The sequence below is a fragment of the Carassius carassius genome, chromosome 21 (genome assembly GCF_963082965.1).
Source record: "Carassius carassius chromosome 21, fCarCar2.1, whole genome shotgun sequence".
Lineage (NCBI taxonomy): Eukaryota > Metazoa > Chordata > Actinopteri > Cypriniformes > Cyprinidae > Carassius > Carassius carassius.
Genome location: NC_081775.1, coordinates 5,292,295 through 5,309,980, shown reverse-complemented (window position 1 = coordinate 5,309,980; position 17,686 = coordinate 5,292,295). Strand labels below are relative to the sequence as shown.

Below are 17,686 nucleotides of genomic sequence, written 5' to 3'. Positions count from 1 at the left end.
ATTGAAATTCAATGCAACCAAAAATAAAAAGCTTCCAAAAGTACATAAAGACATTGTCACAAAAAGTTGCAATGCAATTAATCTGCAGTATGTTGAACCGATATAATTTCTGCATTTTTTTAATGTAATTTACATTGATGTACGCACATAAACAAGTAGGTAAACAGAAGCTCAAACATGCATGATTTAATTTCTCGATTCATTTAAGATTTTTTGTACAATGTCTTTGTGCTTTTTGAAGTTTGAAAGTTTTGCATGCATTGACATTCAACTGATAAACAAGAATGCACAAAATGCAACGTTTTATGGATTTGAAACAACATGAGGCGAGTTAATGCTGCTGATTCATTTTGAACTGTCCCTTTAATGATTTTGAAACATCCCCCGTTTCTGACAGTTAAGAACATTTTCACTCTAAATTCTCATTGCCTTAATGCATCTCAATGTTTTACGTTTGATGATTATTACTGTGTGTTATTACTGCAAAATAAATACAACATAATTTAATTTTTTTTTATGTTACAGTAATGCAAATTGGGAGTGAAAGGTTTTATATATACTGAATATAATGAAAAAAAATCATCCTAAACCCAGAGATCTTTTGTGAGATGTCATCTTAATGTTGTCTACAGTCACATGTGAATTGATACTATAGGAGTAATTGGTTTGTAAAAAGTAATGATTTGTGAAAGTGGTGGCAAAGTGGTGAATTTTTTTTTTTTTTTTTTTAAATGCAGTCTGACCATTTTTGTTCTACTGGCAATAGAAAGCTGAATAAACATGTGCTCATCCCCCTGTGCTAACATGTCCACATTCTACATCATTATTTGTTTGCTTGTGACTCACATAATATTTATATTTGGAGTATACCTAAATCTCAAAGTCCATGCCTCTGTTGGATGTGCTGCGGTTGATAATGGTGAAGGATTGGTGTGCTGCCATCAGCAGATGTTACGTTAAACCTGAAGGTCTGAAGTTACTTCAACAGCTGCACACATGAAACATCACACTTGTTGGAAGGAAGCCAATGCTATGGACTTGACCTCGTTTTTGCTTGAACAGGCATGTGCTTAAGCATGGATATTAAACATGTTCATATATATGGGAGTTTTATTATTTTTTTCTCTTTAGCATCACATGTTGGTGTGGTTTGCTTTTTTAAAAAGGAGTATTTTTTTTTCTCTATATATACACGTGTAAGAATCCATTATATACAGTATCTGGATGTTTTTGAACTCTACTTTCAAGCATTTTTCAGTTTTAAACTAGTTTATTTAGCTGTTACTTTCATATTCTGCAAAAAATATTTTTAATAAAATGTGCTCTTTAAACTTCAGAGCATTTTGGAATTAACAAACAAGGATAAGTAATTAGTCATGAATAATTACAATCGTTGAAAGCCTTGGATTACACGATTTCCAGGCGTGTAAATCCTATGGAAAGTAAATGGACAAATAAAAATGAATCTATAGCAAATACTTTATTTTAAGGTGTCATTGTTAAGTACTGAGTTATATTAATTAATAACAATTACTTACTATGGGGTTAGGGTTAACTGTTTGTAAGTATGCATAATTTACTGTTATTACTCTAGTAAGTACATGTAGCATGTACTTACAAAGCCGTATCTAAAGCCCTAACATTCTTACTGTCCTCAATTAAAGTTTGGATGCATGTCTCTAATTCTGAAATCTTCTCTGTCAGCCTAACTATTTCCCTGCATTTATCACATGTGAATCCCTCATCTACGACAGAGATAGATAAACTGTACATGTGGCAAGAGGTGCAAATAACAATAGCAGGAGAAGCCATTACTCACCGTGCTTGATGAAGTTTTCTTACCACAGTTGTTTGATGAACTTGTGAAAAACTGGAGCGAGAGAGAGAAGAGGAGAAAAGAAAACCTCATATAGGTATGGAAAACTTCAGGGTGAGTAAATGATGATACCAGTTTCATTTTTGGGTGAACTATCCCTTTAAGGAGAGGTGTGCTGTCAAGTCACCTTTATTTATATAGCGCTTTAAACAAAATACATTGCGTCAAAGCAACTGAACAACATTCATTAGGAAAACTGTGTCAATAATGCAAAATGACAGTAAAAGGCAGTTCATCATTGAATTCAGTGATGTCATCTCTGTTCAGTTTAAATAGTGTCTGTGCATTTATTTGCAATCAAAGTCAACGATATCGCTGTAGATGAAGTGACCCCAACTAAGCAATCCAGAGGCGACAGCGGCAAGGAACCGAAACTCCATCGGTGACAGAATGGAGAAAAAAAACCTTGGGAGAAACCAGGCTCAGTTGGGGGGCCAGTTCTCCTCTGACCAGATGAAACCAGCAGTTCAATTCCAGACTGCAGCAAAGTCAGATTGTGCAGAAGAATCATCTGTTTCCTGTGGTCTTGTCCTGGTGGTCCTCTGAGACAAGGTCTTTACAGGGGATCTGTATCTGGGGCTCTAGTTGTCCTGGTCTCCGCTGTCTTTCAGGGATGTAGAGGTCCTTTCTGCTGTGACATTTTCCACACTATGGACTTGGCTGACTATAAAACGGGTGAAAAAAACCCCCACCACACCTCATACTACTACACCTTAGTTCACAGTGCTGTTTAGCTCTAGATAAAAGTCCATGTCTGAAACATATTGATCAATACAATAAAACTGCTAAAGGGAGATGTTGCAATTCAACCACAATGGGCTAGGTGCACAAGATGGCGCCGGTGAGCTCAGTGATGCGAGTGTATGCATACTTACTTCTGGTCTTGTGACGCTCGCATTTACTATAAGGGAAACTTTCTTCTTTTAAAGTCAAAGTCAAAGTCACCTTTATTTATATAGCGCTTTAAACAAAATACATTGCGTCAAAGCAACTGAACAACATTCATTAGGAAAACAGTGTCAATAATGAAAAAATGATAGTTAAAGGCAGTTCATCATTGGATTCAGTTATGTCATCTCTGTTCAATTAAATAGTGTCTGTGCATTTATTTGCAATCAAGTCAACGATATCGCTGTAGATGAAGTGTCCCCAACTAAGCAAGCCAGAGGCGACAGCGGCAAGGAACCGAAACTCCATCGGTGACAGAATGGAGAAAAAAACCTTGGGAGAAACCAGGCTCAGTTGGGGGGCCAGTTCTCCTCTGACCAGACGAAACCAGTAGTTCAATTCCAGGCTGCAGCAAAGTCAGATTGTGCAGAAGAATCATCTGTTTCCTGTGGTCTTGTCCTGGTGCTCCTTTGAGACAAGGTCTTTACAGGGGATCTGTATCTGGGGCTCTAGTTGTCCTGGTCTCCGCTGTCTTTCAGGGATGTAGAGGTCCTTTCTAGGTGCTGATCCAGCATCTGGTCTGGATACGTACTGGATCCGGGTGACTGCAGTGACCCTCTGATCTGGACACAGACTGGATCTGGTGGCCCCGGTGACCTCGGAACAAAAGAGAAACAGACAAATATTAGAGTAGATGCCATTCTTCTAATGATGTAGCAAGTACATAGGGTGTTATGGGAAGTGTTTCCGGTTCCGGTTCACCTAATTAATGCAGCCTAAAAATCCTTTAACGGATTTGGATAATAAAAGCATATTAGTATGTTATGTGTATGCCAGGTTAAAGAGATGGGTCTTTAATCTAGATTTAAACTCCAAGAGTGTGTCTGCCTCCCGAACAATGTTAGGTAGGTTATTCCAGAGTTTAGGCGCCAAATAGGAAAAGGATCTGCCGCCCGCAGTTGATTTTGATATTCTAGGTATTATCAAATTGCCTGAGTTTTGAGAACGTAGCGGACGTAGAGGATTATAATGTAAAAGGAGCTCATTCAAATACTGAGGTGCTAAACCATTCAGGGCTTTATAGGTAATAAGCAATATTTTAAAATCTATACGATGCTTGATAGGGAGCCAGTGCAGTGTTGACAGGACCGGGCTAATATGGTCATACTTCCTGGTTCTAGTAAGAACTCTTGCTGCTGCATTTTGGACTAGCTGTAGTTTGTTTACTAAGCGTGCAGAACAACCACCCAATAAAGCATTACAATAATCTAACCTTGAGGTCATAAAAGCATGGATTAACATTTCTGCATTTGACATTGAGAGCATAGGCCTTAATTTAGATATATTTTTGAGATGGAAAAATGCAGTTTTACAAATGCTAGAAACGTGGCTTTCTAAGGAAAGATTGCGATCAAATAGCACACCTAGGTTCCTAACTGATGACGAAGAATTGACAGAGCAACCATCAAGTCTTAGACAGTGTTCTAGGTTATTACAAGCTGAGTTTTTAGGTCCTATAATTAACACCTCTGTTTTTTCAGAATTTAGCAGTAAGAAATTACTTGTCATCCAGTTTTTTATATCGACTAAGCAATCCATTAGTTTTTCAAATTGGTGTGTTTCACCGGGCTGCGAAGAAATATAGAGTTGAGTATCATCAGCATAACATTGAAAGCTAACACCATGTTTCCTGATGATATCTCCCAAGGGTAACATATAGAGCGTGAAGAGTAGCGGCCCTAGTACTGAGCCTTGAGGTACTCCATACTGCACTTGTGATCGATAGGATACATCTTCATTCACTGCTACGAACTGATGGCGGTCATATAAGTACGATTTAAACCATGCTAATGCACTTCCACTGATGCCAACAAAGTGTTCAAGTCTATGCAAAAGAATTTTGTGGTCAATTGTGTCGAACGCAGCACTAAGATCCAATAAAACTAATAGAGAGATACACCCACGATCAGATGATAAGAGCAGATCATTTGTAACTCTAAGGAGAGCAGTCTCAGTACTATGATACGGTCTAAATCCTGACTGGAAATCCTCACATATACCATTTTTCTCTAAGAAGGAATATAATTGTGAGGATACCACCTTTTCTAGTATCTTGGACAGAAAAGGGAGATTCGAGATTGGTCTATAATTAACTAGTTCTTTGGGGTCAAGTTGTGGTTTTTTGATGAGAGGCTTAACAGCCAGTTTGAAGGTTTTGGGAACATATCCTAATGACAATGAGGAATTAATAATAGTCAGAAGAGGATCTATGACTTCTGGAAGCACCTCTATTAGGAGCTTAGATGGTATAGGGTCTAACATACATGTTGTTGGTTTAGATGATTTAACAAGTTTATACAATTCTTCCTCTCCTATAGTAGAGAATGAGTGGAACTGTTCCTCAGGGGGTCTATAGTGCACTGTGTGATATGATACTGTATCTGACAGCTGAATGGTTGCAATTTTATCTCTAATAGTATCGATTTTAGAAGTAAAGTAGTTCATAAAGTCATTACTGCTGTGATGTTGGGAAATGTCAACACTTGTTGAGGCTTTATTTTTCGTTAATTTAGCCACTGTATTGAATAAATACCTGGGGTTATGTTTTTTTTCTTCTAAAAGAGAAGAAAAGTAATCGGATCTAGCAGTTTTTAATGCTTTTCTGTAGGATATGTTACTTTCCCGCCAAGCAATACGAAACACCTCTAGTTTTGTTTTCCTCCAGCTGCGCTCCATTTTTCGGGCTGCTCTCTTTAGGGTGCGAGTATGCTCATTATACCATGGTGTCAAACTGTTTTCCTTAACCTTCCTTAAGCGTAAAGGAGCAACTGTATTTAAAGTGCTAGAAAAGAGAGAGTCCATAGTTTCTGTTACATCATCAAGTTCTGAGGTTTTGGATATGCTAAGGAATTTGGATACATCAGGAAGATAACTTAAAAAGCAGTCTTTTGTGTTAGAAGTGATGGTTCTTCCATACTTGTAACAAGAAGTAGGATTTACAATTTTGGCTATATGAAGTTTGCACAGAACTAAATAATGATCTGAGATATCATCACTTGGCTGAATAATTTCAACACCATCAACATCAATTCCATGTGACAGTATTAAATCTAGAGTATGATTTCGACAATGAGTAGGTCCTGAAACGTGTTGTCTAACACCAATAGAGTTCAGAATGTCTATAAATGCTGATCCCAATGCATCGTTTTCATTATCAACATGGATATTAAAATCACCAACTATTAAAACTTTATCTGCAGCCAGAACTAACTCGGATGTAAAATCACCAAACTCTTTAATAAAGTCTGTATGGTGCCCTGGTGGCCTGTATACAGTAGCCAGTACAAACATAGAGGATTTATCATTAACATTTGTTTCTCTGGATAATGTTATATGAAGCACCATTACTTCAAACGAGTTATACTTGAAGCCTGCTCTCTGAGAGATCCTGAAAACGTTGTTATAAATTGAAGCAACACCTCCACCTTTGCCTTTTAGACGCGGCTCATGTTTATAACAGTAATCTTGGGGGGTGGACTCATTTAAAATAATGTAATCATCAGGTTTTAGCCAGGTTTCTGTCAAACAGAGTACATCTATATTATGATCAGTGATCATATTATTTACAAAAAGTGTTTTCGTAGAAAGGGATCTGATATTCAATAAGCCAAGCTTCATCATTTGTTTATCCATATTGCTTCTGTTTTTTATTTGTTGAACCTCAATTAAATTGTTAATCTTAACTTGGTTTGGACGTTTTTTGTATTTTCTAGTTCGGGGAACAGACACAGTCTCTATAGTGTGATATCTAGGTGAAAAAGTCTCTATGTGCTGAGAATTAACTGACCTCTGTGACGGGAGGCAGCTAGCAGACGGTCGGTTTAGCCAGTCTGTCTGCTTCCTGACCTGTGCCCCAGTTAGTCAAGTATAAACACGAAGACTATTTTCCAAATTTCTGGATGGATGAAGACCATCTCTTTTAAGCAGGTCAGGTCTGCCCCAAAAGCTTGTCCAATTGTCTATGAAACCTATGTTATTCTGTGGGCACCACTTAGACATCCAGCCATTGAGTGATGACAATCTGCTATGCATCTCATCACCATGGTAAGCAGGGAGGGGACCAGAGCATATTACAGTGTCTGACATCGTGCTTGCAAGTTCACATACCTCTTTAATGTTATTTTTAGTGATCTCCGACTGGCGAAGTCGAACATCATTAGCGCCGGCATGAATAACAATCTTACTGTATTTACGTTTAGCATTAGCCAGCACTTTTAAATTTGCCAAGATGTCAGGCGCTCTGGCTCCCGGTAAACATTTGACTATGGTGGCTGGTGTCTCTATATTCACGTTCCGTACAATAGAATCACCAATAACTAGAGCACTTTCATCAGGTTTCTCAGTGGGTGCATCACTGAGTGGGGAGAACCTGTTTAATGTTTTGATCGGAACAGAAGAGCGGTGTTTTGACCCACGACTACGCTGCCTCACCGTCACCCAGTTGCCCTGCTGCAAGGGCTCTGTTTCCGGAACCGAACAATGTAGAGGAATCCCTGAGCTAGACGCATCCAAAGCCATATCTAGAGCCCTAACATTCTTACTGTCCTCAATTAAAGTTTGGATGCGTGTCTCTAATTCTGAAATCTTCTCTGTCAGCCTAACTATTTCCCTGCATTTATCACATGTGAATCCCTCATCAGCGACAGAGATAGATAAACTGTACATGTGGCAAGAGGTGCAAGAAACAATGATAGGCGAAGCCATTACTCACCGTGCTTGATGAAACGTCTTACTGCGGTTGTTTGATGAACTTGTGAAAAACTGGAGCGAGAGGAGAAAAGAATACAGCGATAGGTTCGAATGAAGACGCTAATGACAAGCTAACGAGTGCTAACGCTTTGCAGGTGTACTGCACTCACGGAAATAAAATAAAAGTGAACGATCAAAGTTAATCTGATAAGATTGATCGATAATATCAGAAATATGGTGTGAATTAAGTTATATTTTACCACTTTAAAAAACAGAGAGTGATAGTAAGATAAAGATTCTAGAGAAAAAATAAAATAAAAACAGCTACACGGAGCTACGATTTGCTACAGAAGGCCAACAGGAAGTAGAGAAAACACTGTCCAACAGCGACACCCGCAGGATGAACTAGCCCAAACACAAACCATTCAAATATGTAATACTTTACATTTTCGAAAAGCTGATAAAGCATGTTTTATTAACTTTGTTTGATAACATTTTTACTGTAACTGTACAATTAAACATAATGTAATTATGGTAGGTTTGCATTAATTAAAAGATCGCTGTTTGCATTCATGTGTGTTTTTATCAATGTTTATTTGTTTTGTGAAAGATCTGCAGCATAAATCATTATCTGACTGACATAAATCATTATCCGAGCAGCGCATGTATATTGTTATTCTTTTCAGATAAAACAGATATTAAAATTAGTCATGTATTAGTTAATTGTGTAAAGTAATAAAATATGTTGTGAAAATAACTAAACTTTAAGACTAAATGCCAAGAAGAGTGTACTTTCTCCAGTTCAGAGGACCACCTATCTAGGCGTAGTGTGGGATTCGACCACGATGCAGGCACGTCTGTCTCCTGCTTGGATCGAGTCGATCCTCACATCAGTCGAGAGAGTCAAAGAAGGCCAGTCACTGTCAAACAGTTTCAGAGACTGTTAGGGCTTATGGCAGCTGTGTCCAACGTGATACCTTTTAGCCTTCTGTACATGAGACCCCTACAGTGGTGGCTCAAGACCAAGGGATTTTCCCCGAGGGGGAATCCATTACGAACTATCAAGGTCACGCGGCGATGCCTTCGTGCCTTAGACATGTGGAAGAAACCCTGGTTCTTTAATCAGGACCCGGTGCTGGGAGTTCTTGGTCGCCGTGTAACGCTAGCGACAGATGCGTCCCTCAACGGTTGGGGTGCGGCCATGAGTGGCCACCCTGCCCGCGGTCTGTGGAGCGGTCGCCATCTGACATGGCATACCAGTTGTCTAGAGATGCTAGCTGTGCATCGAGCATTGAAATTTTTCCTCCCAGACCTGAGAGGTCACCATGTGTTGGTGCGCACCGACAACACATTGGCGATTTCTTATATCAGTCACCAGAGAGATCTGCATTCGCGCCCCTTGTACAAGCTGGCACACCAGATCCTTCTGTGGTCCCAGGACAAACTCCTCTCATTCGGAGCAGTGTATATTCCTGGGAGATGGACTGCAGGAGCAGACATACTGTCCAGACAGGGGCCAAGGCCCGGGGGGCTTCACCCCGAGGTGGTGAAGTAGATATGGAGAGTTTTTGGACCTCTTTGCGACTCAGGAGATATTGCAATGTCCCCTCTGTTTCTCTCTAGTTCATCCAGCTCCTCTGGGACTGGACGCTATGGTACAGACCAGGCTGAGGCTTCATCTGTATGCCTTTCCCCCTATCGCTCTGCTCCCGGGAGTTTTGGCGAGAATACGCTGGGACGGGGTCCAGCTTCTATTACTAGCCCCGTTCTGGTCGGGCCCGTTATGGCTCGCAGATCTGATCTCTCTCCTCGACGGCTCTCCATGGGAGATTCCGATCAGGACAGATCTACTCTCTCAGGCGCAGGGCAAAATAATTCACCCTCGCCCGGAGTTGTGGAAGTTGTGGGTGTGGCCCCTGAGGGGGCACAGTTCATAGCTTCCGGTCTCTCAACCGAGGTTGTTGGGACCCTCCTCCAATCCAGAGCTCCCTCTACGAGGAAACTGTACGCCCTGAGGTGGAAGCTCTTCACCTCATGGTGCAGAGACCGCCAGCTTGACTCTGTTAACTGCCCAGTTGGTACAGTTCTTGAGTTTCTCCAAGCTAGGCTCTCTGCGGGGTTAACTCACTCCACCTTAAAGGTGTACGTGGCGGCCATAGCTGCTTACCACGTCCCTTTCAACGGTCAGTAAGTGGGTAGACAACCCCTAGTTACACGTTTCCTCCGCGGTGCACTGAGGCTGAGACCTCCAGTACGGTCCCGTATTCCCCCGTGGGACTTGGTTGTGGTGTTAGAGGCTCTCTGTAAAGTTCCATTCGAACCAATTCAAGATATATCAGATAGACATCTGACCCTTAAGTCTGCCCTGTTACTGGCTATTACTTCTCTAAAGAGAGTTGGAGATCTTCAGGCCCCCTCGGTGGCCCCTACCTACTTGGACATTGCCCCTGGTATTGGAAAGATTGCACATGATATTCAGAGTCGGTCTCGTCAGGGACGTTCCCCAAAGCGCTTGACACAGCGTCTCGTTCCTTCAAGGAACCAGGGTTACATTCGTAACCTTGAGACGATTTCTCCGGTGTCAGCACTGACGTTTAGCACAACCGGAAATATCTACGCACACACTCGCAAGACCGGAAATCCAAGATGGTGGAGATATGCAACTAGCCCATAGCAAGCCCTGTGGGCTAATTTAGCTCTGATTGGCTGCAAGTGTGCATATTAGACCCAATAAACACTGTTCAACTACTGTAAACAATGTTGAAACAAGGATGAAAAAATCAAAAACATAAGATCTGATATCCACCGTAAAACAGCCAAACATACCAGCCAGTGCTCTTCAGGATGTGACAGATATGACATGTACCTCTTCTGTAGAGTGTGATCATAAAAGCCTATGGCGGTCTGCTACTGGCGTACACAACCCACATGGAAAAGCTCACATTCAGTCTGTGCACACCAAAGTCAAAATAGAATTGAAACACACTTTCATGATCAGATCAGGTTAGGATATAAGAGTCAAAAAGGTTAGGAACCACTGCCAATAAACACTGTTCAACTACTGTAAACAATGTTGAAACAAGAATGAAAAAATAAAAAAGGCCCATCTTCAAGTCATTGTGATGGGCTCCTTTTATTGTAAATATAGTTTTTTTTTTCCCTTGGTTTAAGAATGTTAATAAATAAACAGGAAAATTTGACATGACAGAATGGGAAGTAGGGAACGTGTGTGTAAATGTGTTTTTGAACTGTTGCTGGATACTGGGTAAGTGATGATTGTTTTGGAGGTGCTGGGGTGATGTGTAGAGTTTGTGCAGTCTGCTCTGATCGACACTCTGCTTGTAAACAGACAGAACTGTTAGGACTCAAAGTCTGCCCTGTTGGCTCGCTGCCACCACACTCGCAACACCTGCCAATAAAATAAAAAAATAAATAAAATAAATCAGTATTATCAATCTGAACACAGTTGTTTGTGTGGGTTAATCTTAGGGAATGGTGCCAGTTGTGCCATGTGACCCCATGACTCATATTTAACAAAAGGCTTAGTCATGTTATTATGCCGTTTATATTTTTAAATCTTTGTTTTTCATCACCTAATTTACATGACCCCATGATCCCTAATTTTTATTTTATTTATTTTATTTTTTGGCTTAAATTGAATAAAAATTCAGATTTTCCTTAATGTTGCTATAATTGGAGTTAAAATGTTTTCAATTGCCTATGCTGGATCACCTTTAAAGATAATAAATTTGGGTCACGTTCAAATAATATAAATTCAGACACCTATTAAATGTTATTTGCAATTAAATGAAAATATATTAGCTTAAATTTATCTTAAATGCAATTAATTTTTTATGCACTTAAGTATGACTTAAAGGGTTAGTTCATCGAAAAATCAAAATTATGTCATTAATAACTCACCCTCATGTCGTTCCAAACCCGTAAGACCTCCGTTTATCTTCAGAACACAGTTTAAGATATTTTAGATTTAGTCCGAGAGCTCTCAGTGCCTTTATTGAAACTGTGTGTACGGTCTACTGTCCATGTCCAGAAAGGTAAGAAAAACATCATCAAAGTAGTCCATGTGACATCAGAGGGTCAGTTAGAATTTTTTGGAGCATCGAAAATACATGTTGGACCAAAAATAGCAAAAACTATTCAGCATATAGACTTTATTCAGCATTGTCTTCTCTTCCGTGTCTGTTGTGAGAGAGTTCAAAACAAAGCAGTTTGTGATATCTGGTTCGCGAACAAATCATTCGATGTAACCGGATCTTTTTGAAACAGTTCACCAAATCGATAAATACGCATTAATCCACAAATGACTTAAGCTGTTAACTTTTTTAATGTGGCTGACTCTCCCTCTGAGTTAAAACAAACCAATATCCCGGAGTAATTCATTTACTTAAACAGTACACTGACTGAACTGCTGTGAAGAGAGAACTGAAGATGAACACCGAGCTGAGCTCCTGTCAGATAAGAACTACAATTCACACAGACTATAGAAGATAAGAAGATTGGAAAAACATTGCCTGGTCTGATTTCTGCTGATTTTCTTGGCACACTTTGGGCCCCTTAATACCAACTGAGCATTGTTTAAATGCCACGGCCTACCTGAGCATTGTTGCTGACCATGTCCATCCCTTTATGACTACAGTGTACCCATCTTCTGATGGCTACTTCCAGTAGGATAATGCTCCATGTCACAAAGCTCAAATCATCTCAGATTGTTTTTTTGAACATGATAATGAGTTCACTTTACTCAAATGGCCTCCACAGTCTCCAGATCTCAATCCAAGAGAGCAGCTTTGGGATGTGGTGGAACGGGAGATTCGCATCATGGATGTGCAGACGACAAATCTGCAGCAACTATGTGATGCAAAATCTCTGAGGAATGTTATCAACAGCTTGTTGAATCTATGCCATGAAGAATTAAGGCAGTTCTGAAGGCAAAAGGGGGTACAACCCTGTACTAGCAATGTGTATATACTGTACTCTCTCTCTCTCTCTCTCTCTCTCTCTCTCTCTCTCTCTCTCTCTATATATATATATATATATATATATATATGTGTGTGTATTTAGAGTCTGCATTAAGACTATCTTGGACCTGTTCATCTGTTGAAAATTCATGCAAATGTTGTAGTAATCTAGAATATGTTCCACATTGCCTAACACTGATAAGACAGTGTGAACAATAAAGGTGAAAGTCAATGTTTATGCGTTTATTCACAGGCACACTGGTTTGATCAAGCACAGACCAGATTGCCGTGACCTTATAGTTAATAGAGATAGTAAGTGCACAATGACCCTGCTTATCTTTGTGCTAAAATGGCATGAGATTTCAAAGAGTGGTGGACTTCATCTGAATTACCTGAGCACCTAGTAATCAGTCTCCTGATGTGTCTCTTTCTCCAGGTAAGCCAGGCATAATGCACCGGAAACATAAGCATAAGGTTAACAAAGTCAGATTACAGTATAGTTATCAGCACCTTGCTGGGTGGTTGCTAACATGCTCTGGCTTCTTTCTTGCAGGAGTTTGTGGACCCATAAAAAAGGTTCAAAAGCTGCCGCTGGAGCAGTACCGTTTCAAAAGGTACCAATATATACTCTTTAGATACCAATATGCACCTTTAAGATACCAGTAGGAACTTTCTGGATAAGGTACAAATGTATACCTTTTGACCATATAATGACCCACTGACAGATTTTATACTTTTTTATATATACTTTTCTGAGAGTAATAAAATGCAATTGCAGTGAAGTTTGTCCTTCTGTATATTCCTCCTATCTCCACATATGATCATGGAGCTCAACTAAAGTGGCCATCAGCTTCTTGGTCACCACAAAAACTAAGCCCTTCTTCATCAATTGGTCATGAGGCCAATTTAGTTGACAAAATTAACCCTGCTTTATGCAATATTTAGATTAAATCCATTTTGGTTACACTTTATTTTGATAGTCCACTTTAAACATTCTACTAACTATAAGTAACTTTGCAACTACATGTCAATTAACTCTCATTACAGTATTAGTACATTTTTCGATAATGGTTAGTAGAATAAGATGACTTACTTGCAAAGTTTTATTAAATATTGAATGATTATGACTGATATATAAATGTATCAATATCTGGAAGCACCAATCAGAAATGCAAAAATAATGACTTATGATAATGCAACTCTGTGTGGTACAGGTAGTGGTGTACAAATTAACCATGACAGGTTTAAAACATAAGATCTGATATCCACCGTAAAACAGCCAAACATACCAGCCAGTGCTCTTCAGGATGTGACAGATATGAAATGTACCACTTCTGTAGAGTGTGATCATAAAAGGCTCTGGCGGTCTGCTGCTGGCGTACACAACCCACATGGAAAAGCTCACATTCAGTCTGTGTCTCTCTATTTCTGCTCTACATCCATTTAACGTCACACTTCTGCCACTCGCACTATGGCCCTACGTCCTAAAACACGTATGACACACACTTTGTTGGCATGCATATAATACGCACATTACACCCCCACACCCCTAAACCTAAGTATTGCGCATCATATGCACACCAAAGTCAAAATAGAATTGAAACACACTTTCATGATCAGATCAGGCTAGGATATAAGAGTCAAAAAGGTTAGGAACCACTGCTTTACATGCACAAGGAAATGAGCTAACAAGTCTCCCAATGCTAATGGACTTTTTATTTTGTGGACATGTGATTAAGGCAAAATCATAACATCTGCTCTGCATATTTACCAGTCTGGTCTATGTGAGAAGCAGTGTGTGAGTAGACTGGTGTCATGAATTACTGCTCCAACATATTTTTCATGCGTCTCTGCCAAACCATTTGTTTCCACTGAATGACGAACTACAAAATTAAGTTTTGTTCCAGACCCATATGACTTTCTCTCTTCAGCACGACAGTTTTTGTTGTGTGATACCAATACAATGAAAACGGATGAAAACCGAGCTGTTGAGCTTCAAAAATAAAAACAACAAACTTAACAGTATGATAAAAGTAGGCCAAATGACCGTTATGCTATTGCAGAGGTGGGAGACTTGATTCAACTTTACTTGACTCAAGCTGCAAATTTAAGGACCCTTGATTTACTGAACAAAATAACTTGACTTTGACTTGAGATCCAGTGACTCCAGGCTTGACTTGAATTGTGTGACTCGAAAATGACTTTTTTAAAGGGGTCATATGATGCGATTTCAAGTTGTCCTTTCTTTTGGAGTGTTACAAGCTGTTTGTGAATATATAAGATTCCTAAATTGGCAAATACTCAAATCCAAAGAGATATTCTTAATAACAGTTCAAACTCAACCATGCCCCCTAAAATGCCTCGTTTAAACACACCCCCACATCTCTACATCACGACGTGGGAAGATTTGCATAACACCGCCCAAATGTTCATGCAAAGAAAGAAAGTGTAACTTTTATTCTCACTGTAGTATTGTTGCTGCTGCCACCATGTTGTGGAGACACTGTGTGTTTTGTTGTGAAAACTAAACTATTATGTTTGGTCTTCCAAAAGAGAACACGAATAGAAATCAGTGGTTAAGTTGTATTTACAACACTGTTCCAGAACAGTTCAACACAAATATTCAGATGTGTGCTGAGCATTTTAAGGAGGACTGTTTCCTAAACCTGGACTACAATGTGTCTGTGACTCAAAGGCGGTTTCTTTAAAGTGGGGCAATTCCAACTTTGCAAGGAAAGGTCTCTGGCTTGCTTAGTTGGGGACACTTCATCTACAGCGATATCGTTGACTTGATTGCAAATAAATGCAGAGACACTATTTAACTGAACAGAGATGACATAACTGAATCCAATGATGAACTGCCTTTAACTATCATTTTGCATTATTGACACTGTTTTCCTAATGAATGTTGTTCGACGCAATGTATTTTGTTTAAAGCGCTATATAAATAAAGGTGACTTTGACTTTGACTTTGAAAGTCTGGTGCTCCTGACTCACAGCCTGTAAGTATGTTTTCAAATTTAAAGAATTTACCACTGTTGATTCAAACACGAGTTTTGAGCAGTGCAAGTAATGCTTGTTATTTCTCCAGTCACAAATGCAGACATGGTTTTATGTTTACGCAGCACAGTACACAATGCATAAAAAGAAGTACAAGTCATAATCAGTAATTATTTCTCCACTGGATGCAACAAATTCCTCATTTTTAAAATGGGTTTTATTGTTTTTGTGTCGTTGCAATAGAACACGCATCACAGTATGGTAAGGAGGGTAACATATATGTGACATGCTTGAGGCATTCGACCAATCACAATGCACTGGATGGCTGTCCAATCAGAGCACACCTCGCTTTTCAGAACAATGAGTTTAGTTAAAAAATCAACATGTTTCAGAAAGGTGGGGCATAGAGGAGAAACAATAATGTTCAGTATGTCGAAAATAATGTGTTTTTTGAACCATAAACCATAAACACATTGCATTACACCAAATGCACAAAATACTGTTATTTTTAGCTGGATCATATGACCCGTTTTTAATAACTGTAAACTAAAAGAAGTTATAGAATCTTTTGGAAAGAATCAGATTTTTGTGTTTCCTTCAGATATAAATACTTCAGAATTGACCATATTCATTTGCTTCAGGCAGATATGCCAAATAACAAATGCAAGTGTTAGCATAGTTACTAAGCAGAGGACTGATAAGAGAACCATTTAGTGATTTTATTGATAATGGATGTTGGGATTAACCCAGTGTTGAACAGCCTGACGGTGCATCTGTGTTTGAACTCTTCTCATCTCCTGCTGTTTCTACAGAGATCCGCCTGCAGTCTCCTCTCTCTGTTAGTGTGCACTAGACTCCCCCTCTGGGAAGAAGCCAGACTCAGATCAGGGTGCATCATCCTGCCTATGGACTCTTAGTAACACAACCTGAGGAGGAAAGAAAATGGTGCAGAATTATATATATATATATATAAATACCACAAGACTTATTATGGAATAAAATTTGGTGGAAAGTGTCATGAAGAATAGAGTCACAGATAGACAACAGTCATGCATAAAACGGTAACTCTTTACAATAAGGTTCCATTTGCTTTGTTTTTTATATTTAATGCATTAAATCTAACATTACAGTATTTAATAATCTTTGTTAACATTAGTTAATAAAAACCCACTAGTTTAATGTTTTATATATATATATATATATATATAACGGAAAGGAAGAAAAACACAATCTAATATGAAAAGCTTTTTTTTTTTTTTTTTTTTTAACTGGAGAACAATGCTAAACAATAGATGAATATCAGTAAAATAACGTCAATAAATTGCTTAATTAAACTTTGTTTTAAAATGAGTGTAAAATTATAATCAAGTTTAGTTATTTGTAGCCAGCCTGCTAAATTTCATCAGAGATCTGCATTCATGTAATGTGGCTGTGCTGTGATTCTGCAGTCAGTAGAGGACAGTGCAGTCAACACACTTCCTCCAAACTACTCTTCTAATAACACAACATTTTCCTTGGAAATTATTCACCTTAAGATAAGACTACTGCATAATCGAATCCCTCCCTTATTGTGTCAACAAAACCACAGTATTAGTAGACTTGTGGACTGATTTAAAACCTAAAGTTCTGGTCTAGGTCTTAAGTGGTCTGAGTCTTGTACCTGAGGCACATCAGAGGATCAGATGGGGGCGAGGCAGAGGAGCAGGGATGAAGATGACCCAGTCTGTCTACGTAGAGCAGAAACCATCCTGAGCATGTCTGTACCACTCCAGAAGAACAGCTGATCTGTGAGATCTCAAAGAGAAAGGGAAGAACTGAGGCACAGGGAGAAATAATTACAGAGGAAGCGAAGGTCATTCTGTAGCACTATATAGAAACATATTATAATATTGTTTTATAAGAGAGACCAAGCATGCATGTATGTATAGGGCACAATAGCTCAACTTCAAACTGTTGCTTAAATGAAAGAACATCGTATTCAAGGGCCCTTATGCAATAAGGATGTAATTATATCTAACGCATTCTCATCCCAAGGCGTCATATACTGACCCTCTTGACATTTCGTCAACATCCTACGCATATGGCACCCTCTAGCGTCAATATGAGACACAGATTATGGGTTAAGGTTAGGGTTAGGGTTAGGGTTAGGATTAGACCGCTAGGAGGCGCCTTCTGGCCCATTTTTATCTGCTTC

At 39.2% G+C, this 17,686-nt stretch overlaps 1 protein-coding gene across 1 annotated transcript; it reads right to left on the bottom strand.

Moving 5' to 3' along the window:
• Positions 1–6,685: 6,685 nt before the first annotated feature.
• LOC132098236 (uncharacterized) lies at positions 6,686–7,495 on the bottom strand. Its single transcript, XM_059504418.1, has one exon. The coding sequence runs from the start codon at positions 7,487–7,489 to the stop codon at positions 6,686–6,688; it is 804 nt and encodes a 267-aa protein (XP_059360401.1). The 5' UTR covers positions 7,490–7,495.
• Between the last annotated feature and the right edge of the window lie 10,191 nt (positions 7,496–17,686).